The sequence below is a fragment of the Primulina tabacum genome, chromosome 7 (genome assembly GCF_025594145.1).
Source record: "Primulina tabacum isolate GXHZ01 chromosome 7, ASM2559414v2, whole genome shotgun sequence".
Lineage (NCBI taxonomy): Eukaryota > Viridiplantae > Streptophyta > Magnoliopsida > Lamiales > Gesneriaceae > Primulina > Primulina tabacum.
Window position 1 is genome coordinate 4,191,151 of NC_134556.1, and position 15,720 is coordinate 4,206,870.

A 15,720-nucleotide genomic window follows, 5' to 3' on the forward strand; every position below is an offset into this window, starting at 1 on the left:
ATGTTTCGAATTTGATTGAATATTGCTGTTGTTCTGAATCCGTGTTGAAAACAGATGGTAGACAGTGGGAGAATTTAAATTGTACAGTCCGAACCAGAGCTGATTTTGAGAATAAAGCAGTTCAGAAGTTGATATGAATATTCAGAATTCGATATCGACAGTCAGAGCAGGGCATCGATCAGAGTAACAGGTTTGTGACAGTGTGTTATATGTAATATCGTTTGTGTGCCGAATATTTCAGATTGAAACGAAAAAATGTTGTCAGAAGCACATAGTAGTCGATTCAGCGTTCATCCTGATGGCAGAAAATGTACAATGATCTGAAAGGCAGTTTTAGAAAAAACAGATAAAACAGAATTGCAGAGTTTGTATCAAAATGTCTGAATTGCCTGCAAGGTAAATACAAAAGATAGAAACTAGAGGGGATTGTTACATAATTTGCCTATTCCTGAGTGGAAATGATATCACATTTCCATGGATTTTGAACGAAGTTACCGAGATCTCTCAGGTTTTGATGCGATTAAGGTTGTGATTGATAGATTGACCAAATACGCATGTTTTATTCGTATAAAATGACGTACATATGCCAATGGCAGAGATCTGTCCAAGAGGTGGTAAGAAGTAGAGTACCAAAGTGGATTGTTTGTAGACCGTGATTTTTGGTTACTTCGCACTTTTGGACAGAGTTGTAGTAGGCTCTAGGTACGAAATTAGGTTTGAATACCGCATATCATCCATCGATTGACGGACAGTCAGAGTGGATTATCCGAATATTGGAGGATATGCTTAGAGCTATAGTGCTTGATTTTAGCACTAATTGGCAGAATTCATTGCCACAATGTGAGTGGTCGTACATCAATAGCTATCAGACGAGTATAGAGATGGCACCGTTTTGAGGCTTGTACGGAAAGAAGTGCAGATTCCCCTTACTGGGATAATACCTTGAGATTCCTGAGATTGGATCTGATATGATCAGAGATATGACAGAAAAAGTGAAGTTGATTCAGAAGGAAAAGAAGGCAACTCAAGATAGACAGGCCAATATGCCAAGGTTTAATATAAACCGTTAGTATTTGAGGTAGGAGACTGAATATTCTTGAAGATTTCACCTTTCTGAGGAGTTATCAGATTTGGCAAGAAAGAGAATTTGTCTACACAATATATTGGGCCGTATGAGATTTTCGAAAGATAGAAGACGTATCTATCGACTAGTTATTACCACCTTCTTTATCAGAGATACCTGATATTTTTATGTATTGTTATTGAGGAAATATCTATTAATGCTTCACATGTTATTCAACCAGACAAGGCCTAACAGGATAAAACTTTGAACTATTTTGAAAAATCGATTCAGATTTTCGATTGTAAAGAAAAACAGCTCAGGATGAAGACTATTCCGCTTGGGAAAGTTCAGTGGAGTCGTCATGATATCGAAAAAGCTACCTAGGAAACTAAATTAGACATGAGACTGAAATTCTAGAGTTATTTCATTAATATGAGTTACTGATTAGTTTCTATTCTTCATTCCTTATTGATCTGATGTGATAGCTGATTGAATTGCTTATGATTTCGGGGACGAAATCAGATCTTAGGGGGCGAGAAATGTAAGGCCCGAGATTATGATTATCGTAATCTAAAATGATTTGTTGATAATTGAGATGTGATTATAGATGGAAGAGATCAGTCCGGGAAAGACGGAAGATGACTTAAATTATGTGCGAGGAAGAGCCCTCGCGCATATGCGCGAGGCAGGCAGAGGACCTCGCGCACACGCGACTAGGAATCGCGCATGTGTGCGAGGGTACACGAGAGTTGTTAAGAAATCCTCGCGCATATGCGCCGAGCAGGGGCGCGCATATGCGCGAGGTGCTGTGCATGATACGCGCCGAGACATAGTGTCTCGCGCATATGCGTCGAGTATTGTCGCGCATATGCTCGAGACGTGCTGCCTTTAGAATGAGCCACCCCTCCTATGCATAAAATGATATATATGTAACATTTCTCAAAATTCAGAAACAAGGAATCGCGAAAAGCTTCAGAGAATATCGTGAAAATCCTTACACTTTTCTTTTAGAAATTTGAAGTTGTGAAACATCCGTTCGTCAGATTTTCGATCCGACTTCAGTACCGTGTTTCTATCGACGAGATCTTCAACTGGACGTAAGTTTTACTACGTTTTGATATGATTTGAAATTATGATACTGCCAGAATCAGATTGATCCACATATGTTGTTCTTTCGATATCAGACATTGTATATCGATTCCGGATCGAAGAACAGACTGTTTATGTAATTGTTATGAATTTTCAGAGTTGATTTGATTGTGATTAGACCGATTTGATATCAGAATTTTGTTGTTATCGATAATGAGATGTTGGGATGATATCTGATTGATACTGTATCGCAGGTTATATTTATTATTCAGATTTGGATCAGATGAGTTGTTGATTCGTATATACTGATATTGTATTGCAGGTATTGCGAGCTTGTACAGATGTGAAATTATGATCTGTTTTTGTTAAGATTATGGGTTGTACTGATATTGATTATAAGTCGTGTTATTATATCTGTGATGTTGAGATTGACGGGAGTATCGAGATTATATTGTTATGTCGTCGAAACATCAGTAGATTGACATTGATCAGATTATGTCGTGATTTGAGTTTTGATCAGAACAGGTCTTGAATTGAGTTGTTCATTGACACCCTATATTTGTTTTTGTCATTACCAGATTGAATATGGATAGAGTGGAATTCAAGACTTCGTTTTCGTCAGACCGAGAAGAAAAGGGTATAAGACAATGTCGAACCGAGAGAATGACTCGAGTGTGAATATTTGAGTTTCCCTAAACCACAGACTTATTGTTATGGTGTGCATTGATTTAGATTGATTTGCTTGTTCTATTTATTTATAGAAAGCATGTATTAGACGATTGCTCTTGTGACAGACGGGCCTGATGATTATGGAATCATCACGGACCCATTGCACATTGTCACCGAATAATGATTGGCGGAGGTTGGCAAAGTCTGTGACGGATAAGTCAAGACACCGGATGTTTGGTTATATCGATATTGAATAAAATCGGAGTTTCTTCTATTACTGAAATTCGATATAGGAATGCCAACATCTGGAAACCGGGATCCCTAGACTAGGAATGAGTCTAGTCTGAGATATGGAGTCATGAGTTGATGTACAGATTTTTATTTACTATGTTTTCAGATTTGATACATATTACTAATATCTGTTTCATGCTTTATATTGAGTATATGATTGCATGTATCGTTGATTTATACTTGGAATATAATTCTCACCGGAGTTATCCGGCTGTTGTCTTGTTTGTATGTGTGCATGACAACAGGTGGGGCAGCACCAGGGTCAAGATGAGGACGAGAGAAGACTAGTTTAGCGTGGAGATTCAGACCCAGAAGTAGATATGTTTCATTACCTGACATGTAGTGAATGAACAGTAGTCGTTATGATTTATTTTTGTACAGGACTTGTACTTAGATCTGGATACTGATCTTGTAAATGAAATAAGATTTATTTCCTATGTTTCCGCTTTTGTATTTGAAAAATAAAATTAGACTCTGTCTATTTAATTGATCTAATTATTCCCTAAGATGATTAAGAAATGAATTAGTGTCCGGTCCCCACAAAAAACCACAACTACTGCCACATTTTCATACCGTTTCAGCACTTCCTTTACCTATTTGGCTAAGGATCAACTTTCTATTCTACCCATACATTCTCTGTTACATTCCATATCATTCAATACCATTCATATCATATCTTGAAGCCATAAACCATCACCATTACATCACATATCCAAAACGATCGTCATAACCAACCATAAAAGGAATAGAAACATACTTAATCATAATCATTACCTTATATTATAAACATATGAATGTCTGGGCGTTACAAAAATGTTCTTGAATTTCTCCCAAGTGAGTGTGGTAAAGTTGACACCATGTTCAGCTTTTTCCCACCAAAGAAAAGCATCACCTCGAAGCATATAAGAAGCACACATAACTTGGTCAACGTCTCCCATATTTAGATAATTAAAGTGCACCTCAAGTGATCGAATCCAACCCTCAGCAGCAAATGGGTCGGTGGTGCTAGAAAATTTCCTCGGACCTAGCCTCTGGAACTGATCATAAACATCGAGATGCAGCCTCAGAGCCTGCTGAAACAGCTGCTCAAAGAAACATGCCATGTCGTCTATAACATGTGTAGCAGCATCACCATTAGGATGGTGGGGGGGGGGGTGCATTCCCCTTGACATCCCCATTGTCTCAAATATCTATCATACTAGGTGCGTGTCTAGAAGGCATTATATCTGAACATTTTCCCAAATTCTAAAAGCAAACCAACATGCATTTAAATCTAAGGTTTCTAGTCATGCAACATGTAATTTCATTTATCGTTCAACTTAAACATGAATACATTAAGTTTCAATAAGCTGCAACTTAAACATATGGATCATGCGATCATGCAGGTGCGAACAAAAAATCATATAAACATTTAAACTTAAGAATTTTGAGACTTGACGATCGAGCTTTCCGGACTGGCGGTGACACAACCTTTGCAGGAACGTTGCTTTGATACCAACTGAAACGTCCCTACTAGTTTTTTTTCTTTAGAATATACTAGAATTGTTTTCCTAATTCATTCGGCCGAAACATTAAGTATTTAAAGTATGAATATTTTACACCATTTAGAAATAAACCAACCAACTGTTGATTTGAAAATCAAAAAAAAGTAATTCAAAGCAAAAATTGTGAAACATCAACCAACCTAAACTAACATAATTCAAAAATAAACTTAACTCCAACATCCTCTCAAAAACCCTTCAATAGCATCATAAGAAATAAAATCTCAAAAGTGACTTAATTCATTATCATAAGTCATAAATATAAGTGCGGAAAACTAGCGAAGATCCTCGGTTTATGTTCACCTTCAGCCAGCTAGTTCAACCATCAAGACCCCCATCATATTCTTGCTCACCTGCATCGATCACACCTAGTAAGTCTAATGAGTCAGCAAACCCTAATCATGATAACAATAATACATATACATCTACATGCAACATAGAAAATACTTTTACTTAAAATACATTTTCGTAAATATGCATAAACTTACACATTTTTTCTTGATCATATCACATCATATTTCTTTTCATCATATATATTTCTTGTTTCATCATATACATATACATTTTCCTTTATTGAATTAAGATCATTAATTGTGACTTCCGTATCTGAAGGTCGATGGATCCATGAACGTGTGGCCATAGTACTGGGCGACGGGGACATCAGCGACACTCTCACCCGTCAAATGCCAGGACTCCTTAAGAAGCCTTGTCTAGACTCCTAAAATCTCTGAAATTCATCCTTTTTTATTGGCCTAGGATGGCAGCCCCTTTATACATCATATCCATGAGTTTTAAATTATATAAAACCAAGTTTTTGAGCATGGCATGTCAAAAACAAAAATAGAAGACGTGCATCATGTTTTTCATGCAAGAATGATTAAATACACATAATATGGTGTGAAAGATGTTTGAAAGAAAGATAAGACGTGCCTTTGTGAAAACACCCCACTCCCATGACATTTAAATTAAATAAAGAACATGTGCGGAAGCCTTAGCAATTTAAAAGGAAAGGACAATATACCATTTACATCATAAGCAGTTTCAACACTTATGTACATGATCATTTACACAACATCATTCAAACTCAAAGCTAAAAGCCAACACATTCAACAAAATACATGATATTTTAAATTTCACATGTTCACTCTACCCCAAATAAAAGAGACATGATAAAAGTCTTTCCCATGACATTCTATATGACTTCTTCTGCCCTCGACAATCCGTTTCAATTTTTTTTATCACCTGCATCACTGACATACTGGAATGAGAATAACTCAATAAGTAGAAAGCTATACATAGCAATTACATATATATAACTTTGGCTTAAAACGTGGCTATAGCAATGGCAATGAAAGTAGAACGATACTACCTTCAATGAACATTACATAATCAAGGCAATATGGATAGTATCTCATGGCATGAGTGAAAGGAAAGGAAATGATAGTCTGTGACCTGTGACCTGTGGATAGTACCTTTTTGCTATATAATATATCAAAACTCTGAGAGATACTCATAATCATGTGATTGGCCAATGACATGCATGAATCACTCTCATTCTTTGGCTTTTATAATAAGGAGTTTCATTGGGGCATTTAAACAAACACTTGGTAGGAACAATAACATAATAGCTCCTTTGTCAATGAATTCAATGATAATCCTTGAACAATGAATATATAACAATATACTTATCAATTATATGCCAATGGAAGGAGCTAATTAACAATAACCATGGCTTGATACATATAAAAATCATGTGAGCACTTGAAAGGAAGCTTCTACTTACTACCACAAGCAAAATGGTTGCTAATGTAACCTTGATTGAATTCCTTAGAGAAGCTTGAAACCTTAGTAGAGGTACTTAAGAACTTTCACTTAAATACTTGATTTGAAGTAAAGAAATATTAGAGAGAACTTTGAGAAAGAAGAAAGCAAGAATCGATGGAGAAGGAAAAGAATGGAAGAAAATAGTAGAAACATCTATACTCATCGATAAATAAGCCTTCCAATACACCAAAACGTGTCCTCTAAGCCATAGACACGGACCTCGTGCCCCCCTCCGTGTATGGGTCCGTGTACACGCTGGAAATCACTCATTTTACATGGCAAGACCCGGACCCCATGTAGGGGTCCGTGTACCCACTGTCCAAGGGCCAAAACTATACTTTTTCTTCCGAATTAGCCAAAGTGTTTAAACATGAAAGTTGTAGCCCTATGTCTTGTCTTGCATCTCCAATTGGCCTCATCTCATCTGAAGGTCTAAGTAAAACGTTATGCTCATTCTCCCAACATGTGTCAGTGCAGGAACAACGATACACACGACACACTTCGGGCCACTCTTGGCTCGTCTTCCTTAATGATTTGAACAAAACTCAAACATGAAAGTTATAGCCTTATATTTTATCTTTCTAATGGAAGTGGCTTCACATAAATTGGATCAATATACAAATATTATATTAAAAACCACAACTACTGCCACATTTGTCATACCGTTTCTGCACTTCCATTTCCTATTTGGCTCAAGATTCAAATTTCTATTCTACCAATTAATTTTCATAATCATCATCAACTATGAACATAATACCAAAACAATAACCATAAACAATGACCAAATAATAACCATTCCAATAAACATATCCATAACCAGTAACCATTCAACATAATCTCAACCAGTAAATCATAAAACATGATCATAACAATAATAAACCATAAGGATTAACATGATAAAAGTTTGGGCTATTATAATCTCCCCTCCTTATAAAAATTTCGTCCCCGAAATTTGCTTACCATTGAATAAATTGGGATAACGATGTTTCATTTCTTCCTCCGGTTCCCAAGTCGCCTCTTCAATCATATGATTCCGCCATAGAACTTTTACAATACCAATCTCTTTGTTTCTTAATACTTTTACCTTGCAATCAAGAATTTGGACCTGTACTTCTTCGTAGCTTAGGTTAGGTAAAAGATATAATGATTCATGTCGAAGAACACGAGATGGATTGGGAAGATATTTGTGTAGCATAGACACATGAAAGACATTGTGCATTCGATCCAAGTCTGGTGGCAATGCAAGACGATATGCTTGGTCTCCAATCTTGTCGAGAATTTCAAACGGCCTAATGTAACGAGGACTTAACTTACCTTTCTTGCCAAACCGCATCACTCCCTTAAAAGGGGCTATTTTAATAAAAACATGATCACTTACCTCGAATGTCAAAGGCCGTCGACGAACATCGGCATAACTCTTCTGTCGAGACTGAGCGGTCTTCATTCGTTCTTGGATAATGCCACCACATCTGCTGTTTGTTGAACCAATTTTGGGCCCCAACATCTTCCTTTCACCTACTTCTTCCCAATATAAAAGGAGATCGGCACTTTCGTCCATACAGAGCTTCATAAGGTGCCATACCAATTGAATTCTAGTAGCTATTGTTATACGTAAATTCCACTAAAGGCAATTTAGAATTCCTACTTCCCGGGAAATCAATTGTGCACAGCTCGTAACATATCTTCAAGAATTTGAATTACCCTTTCAGACTGCCCGTCTCTTTGAGGATGATATGATGTGCTAAAGGCCAACTTGGTGCTCAAGGCTCTGTGCAAACTCTTCCAGAATTCCGAATTAAACCTCGGGTCACGATCAGATACAATTGACACAGGGTTTTCATGAAGTCTTACAATCTCAGTCACATAGACTTCAGCATACTGGCTCATTCTAATGTTGTCTTGACCGGAAGAAAATGAGTCAACTTGGTTAACCTGTCAACAATTACCCAGATAGAGTTGTAACCTTTTGATGTTCTTGGAAGTCCCATTACGAAGTCCATGGTGATGTGTTCCCACTTCCATTGAGGTATTGGGAGAGGTAATAAAGTTCTAGCAGGTCTTTGATGCTCAATATTTACCTGCTGACAGATTAGACATTCAGAAATAAATAAAATGATATATTTCTTCATACATGGCCACCAATAAAGGGGTCGAAGATCTTGATACATTTTGGTACTGCCAGATGAACTGAATATGGCTCTGTATGAGCTTCAATAAGAACATCCTTTCGAATATCATCACCATAGGAAACACATATCCTACCTCGAAAGGTCAACAACCCATCACTGTTCTAACCAAACTCAGAAACTCCTGTCAAATCACTCTTATTCTTCAACTCTAATAATGAATATCCCATTTTGTTTCCCTTAAAATTCGATCGATCAAAGTAGAGCATAGAACTAATTCAGATAATTGACTTATTGTACCTGGAAATACCAGAGTTATTTCATTCCTTTGCAAATCAAGTATAACGACGGTTTCTGAATCATGGAACCCAATAAATAACTGGATTTACGACTTCTTAAAGCATCTGCAACCACATTAGCTTTTCCGGGATGATAGCTAATGGTGCAATTCATACTCTTTACCAGTTCCAACCACCTCCGCTGCCTCATATTCAATTTTTTCTGCAAAAATAGATAACTCAAGCTTTATGATCTGTAAAAATTTCACATTCACACCGTATAAATAGTGCCGCCAAATCTTTTAATGTTAATACCACACCCGCCAAGTCCAAATCATGCGTGGGATAATTCTTCTCGTATTCTTTTAGCTGCTTAGAAGCATAAGCGATCACTTTCCCACTTTGCATCAACACAGCATCTAACCCCTGCTTTGAAGCATCTGTATACACAACAAAATCCTCAGTACCACAAAGAAGTACTAATACAGGGGCAAAAGTTAACTTATCTTTCAATGTTTGAAATGCTTGTTGGCATTCTATAGTCCATTCAAATTGATAGCTTTTCGTGTCAAGCTCGTCAATGGAAATACTATTTTCGATAAATCCGCTATGAAACGTCTATAATACCCTGTCAGACCAAGAAACTCCGTACCTCCGAAACTGTCTTTGGAATGGACCATTGCTTAATTGATTCAATCTTGGATGGATCGACTGCTATTCCTTCTTTTGATACGGTATGGCCCAAAAACGCCACTTGCTCTAACCAAAACTCACATTTCTTTAATTTCGCATATAATTGTTTCTCCCTCAATGTCTGTAACACGATCCTCAAATGCTCCCTATGAAGTTCTCGTGGCTTAGAATATATCAAAATGTCGTCAATAAACACAATCATAAAAGCATCAAAATACGGCCTTAAAGACACGATTCATCAAATCCATAAACACTAAAGGAGCATTAGTTAATCAAACTACATCACAAAAAATTCATAATGGCCATACCTCGTTCTAAAAGCAGTCTTGGATATGTCATCAGTTTTACTTTCAATTGATGATATCCAGATCAAAGATCGATTTTCGGAAAAACACGGTTTCCCCTTGTAATTGATCAAAAAGATCGTCGATTCGAGGTAAATGATATTTATTTTTAATAGTTAACTTGTTAAGTTCTCGATAATCAATGCATAACCTCAACGATCCATCTTTCTTTTTCACGAACAAAACCGGAGTTCCCCATGGTGAGGAACTAGGACGAATGAATCCTTTATCTAATAGCTCCTGTAATTGATTCTTCAATTCCTTCATCTCAGTTGGAGCCATTCTGTACGGAGCTTTAGAAATTGGGGCTGTACCTGGACTCAATTCAATGACAAACTCTACTTCTCGATCAGGAGGTAAGCTAGGCACATCATCAGCAAATATATCAGGATATTCCTAAACCACTTCAATATTCTTTAATTGCACATTACTGTCCATGTTCACATCCGATACTAAAGCCAAAAAACTAGTACATCCCTTATTCAACAATATAATAGTTTGCAAACAAGAAATTATGTGAGTACTTATCGATGAGCCTACACCAATAATTTCATTATTCTCATGGGCATTATTTAAAAATTTCACGGTCTTTTCCACACAGTCAATTACTGCACGATGAGCAGATAACCAGTCCATACCCAATATAACATCAAAAGCAACCATCGGAATCACAATAAAGTCAGCATACAACAATCTCGAACCTATCTGTACCGGATATGCCTTAAGGATACTAGTAGGACAAATCACTATCAGCAGAGGGGCAACATAATATTAAAATATAACGACATGACAATAGGTTCGCGAGATAAAGAATGCATAAATACTTCCGACATAAAGGAATGAGTCGCACCAGTATCAATCAACGTAAGTGCTTCCTTGCCAGATATTAGAATATTACCTGATATGACTGAAGAATCAGAATTGGCACCCTCTTTTGTCATTATGAAAATCCTGCTTTGAACGATCCCTTTATCGAGGAGAGAGTACACTTTTGTGTTGTATGTCCCATTTCCTTGCATCGATAACATCGGCCACTCCCAACTGAACACTCACCTTTGTGTGGCTTGTCACACTTAGGACATAACGGTCGCTCCATCTCTGAAGAAGACGGAGAAGGTTTATTGTGTTGTTCCATCTTGCCTTTTCCTTTGTAACCACCTCGAGTACTAGTACTTGTCCCTTGCCCTCTCGCTTGAAAAGCTTGCCTTCTTAACTGACGCTCCTTCTCAATTTCTTGTTCGTCATGCTCGGCAAGTAAGGCCTCGCTCAACGATGTCTTGATAGGTGATTGCTTTTGCCATGTGAACATCCCTTCTAATTTTCGGTTTCAACCCACGAAGGAAATTTTCTCATTTGTCTTTATCATTTTCAACAATAAACGGGACAAAAACACAGTCTTCTTCAAATTTCAATATATACTTAGCAACAGACAAGGAATCTTGTCTCAACTCAAGAAATTCTTTAACCTTCTTAGCTTTAACTTATTTTGAAAAGTACTTGGCATAAAATAACTCTTTGAACTCTTTCCGTTTTAACTCACGAACATTGACAGTCACTCAGCTTTCACTAGCATAAACATAGTACAGCTCAATCTATCTCGATCAGTGAACTTCAGGTAGTCAAATATAGCCTCTAATGATTTGACCCATTCAAGAGCTACGAGTGGATCGGCACCACCGATAAATTCAGGAGGGTTCATCCGCCTGAATACTTCATACAAACCACCTTCAGTGGTTTCCACTCTACCCTGTCCTCTTTCTTGACCACGGCCTTGATTTGGATGGTGGATACTCAGTAGCTGTTGAATTTGTTCACCATGTACCTTCGCTTGTTCTTTCAGTAGCTTACTAAATTCATCTACAACTTTTACAGTCTTATCAATGGAGGGGTCCTTTCATCCCCTTCAGTAATCTTTCGTTTAGGAGGCATTTCCTACACATAGGCTTAATTTAACATAGACAGGAAGAAGTAATGAATCAATAGCAATGAAATCAAATCATTTCCCAATGTTATATCAATATATGCAGGATCGAAAACATACCGGATTGTCCTAGATAGAAGAAGTCATATATGGTACAAGAAAATTGTGCTCTGATACCAATTGAAACATCCCACTCCCATGACATTTAAATTAAATAAAGAACATGTGCGGAAGCCTAAGCATTTAAAAGAGAAAGGACAATATACCATTTACATCATAAGCAGTTTCAACACTTATGTAATGCCCTAGATTGTATATGGATAAAATGAAAAGATGAAGTGTTGCTTGAAGAAAGGGACCGCACCTGCGCTAGAGAAGCACCGCACCCGCGGTGCATGGACAGAAAATTGGTCATTTTACAGTAGGGTCACCGCACCCGCGGTCCAAGAACGAGTGCATCCGCGGTTGATGGACAGAGAGTTGGAAATTGTTTGCAGAAATGACACCGCACCCGCGGTGCAAACGTAACCGCACCTGCGATCTTATATGTACCAGCACCCGCGTTCGTCGAATTTCCGAAAATGAAAGGCATGCCGTGGGCACAGCGCACCCGCGGTGAAGAGTGACCGCACCCGCGGTGCTGCATGCGAGAGATCCACCTTTAAATTCCATGAAGACACATGGCATATATATATATATATATAATTGTGCTGAGTCTTCACTTTCACCATTTCCATCAGCTGAAAACGTGAGAGAGTGGGGAGAAGCTTCAACTCCTTATGCTTTAAGGTTGTGATTTTGAAAGAATTACATATCCAAACTTTAATCCAAGTTGAGATTCTTGTTCCTCTTGACAAGGGCTCCAAAAGGGTATACTTTCTATATCTTTTCATCATGTTTTGAAGTTAACATGTGGAGGAAATTCAGATATGTTTGTGATTATATGTTCTTGAGATTATAGATGTCGTAGAATCGTAAACGGATCGGTTATTGGATGTCGTATGCAATTTGTATGGAATTCCAGCTTACATGTGCATGAGATTATGCAGATTTTCAAAGTTTGAAATGGGTATGGTATTGACTATGAGTTGAGGATATATATGTTAAGATTTGAATTGATCGGTATCAAGAAACTATGCCATTATACCGTCGAATTGTATCAAGATTTGATATTGAACCGTACTAGTATTAGTTTGAGTTGTGATTTGATATTGTGCATCGCAACATTGTCATTTCAGATTTTGATTGACAGGTTCGATATCCCTACTTCGAGACTTCGAATTATTCCAACGATAAGAAAGGTATAATTCATGTGAATTCGGGAGATACTACTCGAATCAGACTTGGTTGGAGTTTCCCTAAATTACATATTAGATTTGTTATTTATCTTTGATTATGATTTTGTCTTGTTTATAGATTTATATTCAAGCATTGAGATAGGAAAGTCATTAGCAGACTTGCTAAACTAGAAGTTCGGTGGTATCGACGCTTCGGATCAGATTCAATCCGATTGTAGACATTCGATATAGACATGACCGAAGTCTAGGAATAAGACGTACAGTTACCCCGATTGGGAGGGTAGGTGACAGACACTGACGTCTTATTCACACCGGGATCCATAGAGTAGAGTCGATTCGAGTCAAGACATGATTTGATTTGAGTTGCATGTTTAGATAGACCGGTTTCATAGACTATGGAGCCATTGTTATTGCTTTCATGCATGATTTATGATTTCGTATCAGCATGTATACATGTGTTATACTGGGATTTGTTCTCACCGGAGTTTCCGGCTGTTGTTATGTCTGTATGTGTGCATAACAACAGGTGGGGCAGGATCTTGGTCACGTCAGAGATGAGATCAAGATAGCTTGGTGACTACGGGCGCAGAAGATCAATAGTGATGTTGTACTAGATTTGTACTACTTGTAGTTTATGGTTTGTATTAAACACTAGTGATGTGTTGGTAGTAAAACATGACATGTATATTATATGTGTTGTAATTAAATAAAGAAAGCTATTATGCTTAGTATTTACATTTGAATTAATGTTAAAAACCGAAAATTTGACCCATATTTTGAATAAAGATCCAATTAATCCCAAAAAAAATTGAGTTAGAGCCCGGGTCCCCACAACTTATGTGCATGATCATTTACACAACATCATTCAAACCCATAGCTAAAAGCCAACACATTCAACAAAATACATGATATTTTAAAATTTCACATTTTCACTCTACCCCAAATAAAAGAGACAGGATAAAAAATCTTTCCCATGGCATTCTATATGACTACTTCCGCCTCGAACAATCTGTTTCAATTATTTTTATCACCTGCATCACATGACATAACTGGAATAAGAATAAACTCAGTAAATAGAAAGCTATACATAGCAATTACATATATATAACTTTGGCTTAAAACGTGGCTATAGCATTAGCAATGAATGTAGAACGATACTACCATCAATGAACATTACATAATGAAGGCAATATAGATAGTATCTCATGGCATGAGTGAAAGGAAAGGAAATGATAGTCTGTGACCTGTGACCTGTGGATAGTACGTCTTTGATATATAAATATATCAAAACTGTGAAAGATAATCATAATCATGTGATTGGCCAATGACATGCATGAATCACTATCATTCCTTGGCTTTTATAATAAGGAGTTTCATTGGGGCATTTTAACAAACACTTGTTATGAACAATGACTTAATAGCTCCTTTGTCAATGAATTCAATGATAATCATTGAATAATGAATATATAACAATAAACATATCAATTATATGCCAATGGAAGGAGCTAATTAACAATAACATGGCTTGATACATATAAAAATCATGTGAGCATTTGAAAGGAAGCTTCTACTTACTACCACAAGCACAATGGTTGCTAATGTAACCTTGAGTGAATTCCTTAGAGAATCTTGAAAACTTAGTAGAGGGACTTAAGAACTTCACTTAAATACTGATTTGAAGTAAAGAAATATTGGAGAGAAACTTTGAGAAAGAAAAGCAAGAACCGATGAAGAAGGAAAATAATGGAAGGAAATAGTTAGAAACATCTATATTCATCCATAAATAAGCCTTCCAATACACCAAAAACGTGTTTTCTAAGCCACTGACATGGACCACATGCCCCCATCCATGTATGGGTCCGTGTACATGCTGGAAATAACTCATTTTACATGGCAAGACCCGGACCCCGTGTAGGGGTCCATGTACCCACTGTCCAAAGGCCAAAACTGTACTTTTCCTTCCGAATTAGCCAAAGTGGTAAACATGAAAGTTGTAGTCCTATGTCTTGTCTTGCATGTCCAATTGACCCCATGTCATTTTAAGGTCTGAGTAAAAAGTTATGCTCATTTTCCCAACACGTGTCAGTGCAAGAACAACGATACACACGACACACTTTGGGCCACTTTTGGCTCGTCTTCCATAATTATTTGAACAAAACTCAAAACATAAAATTATAGTCTTATATCTTATCTTTATAATAGAAGTGGCCTCACATCAAGTGGATCAATATACAAAACATTATACTAAAAACCACAACTCCTGTCACATTTGTCATACAGTTTCTCTACTTCAATTTCCTATTTGACTCAAGATCAACTTTCTATTCTACCCATTTATTTCCATAATCATCACCAACTATGAACATAATATTAAAATAATAACCATAAACAATGACCATATAATAACCATTCCAATAAACATATCCATATCCAGTAACCATTCAACATAATCTCAACCAGTAAAGCATAAACATTATCATAACAATAATAAACCATAAGGATTAACATGATAAAAGGTTGGACTATTACAGTTTGCGTTTATTACGCACGAAAACGAGTTGAGATGCGAAGAACGTCGATGTA

General features: G+C 37.0%; 1 protein-coding gene across 1 annotated transcript; it reads right to left on the minus strand.

The window, feature by feature from the left end:
* Window positions 1-4,971: 4,971 nt before the first annotated feature.
* Window positions 4,972-11,227, minus strand: LOC142552398 (uncharacterized). The gene is made up of 9 exons (XM_075662174.1): window positions 10,972-11,227; window positions 10,528-10,664; window positions 10,070-10,314; window positions 9,656-9,795; window positions 9,197-9,321; window positions 9,015-9,104; window positions 8,179-8,409; window positions 7,438-8,041; window positions 4,972-5,048 (listed from the first exon to the last, which is right to left on the minus strand). The coding sequence occupies exons 1-9, from the start codon at window positions 11,225-11,227 to the stop codon at window positions 4,972-4,974; spliced, it is 1,905 nt and encodes a 634-aa protein (XP_075518289.1).
* Between the last annotated feature and the right edge of the window lie 4,493 nt (window positions 11,228-15,720).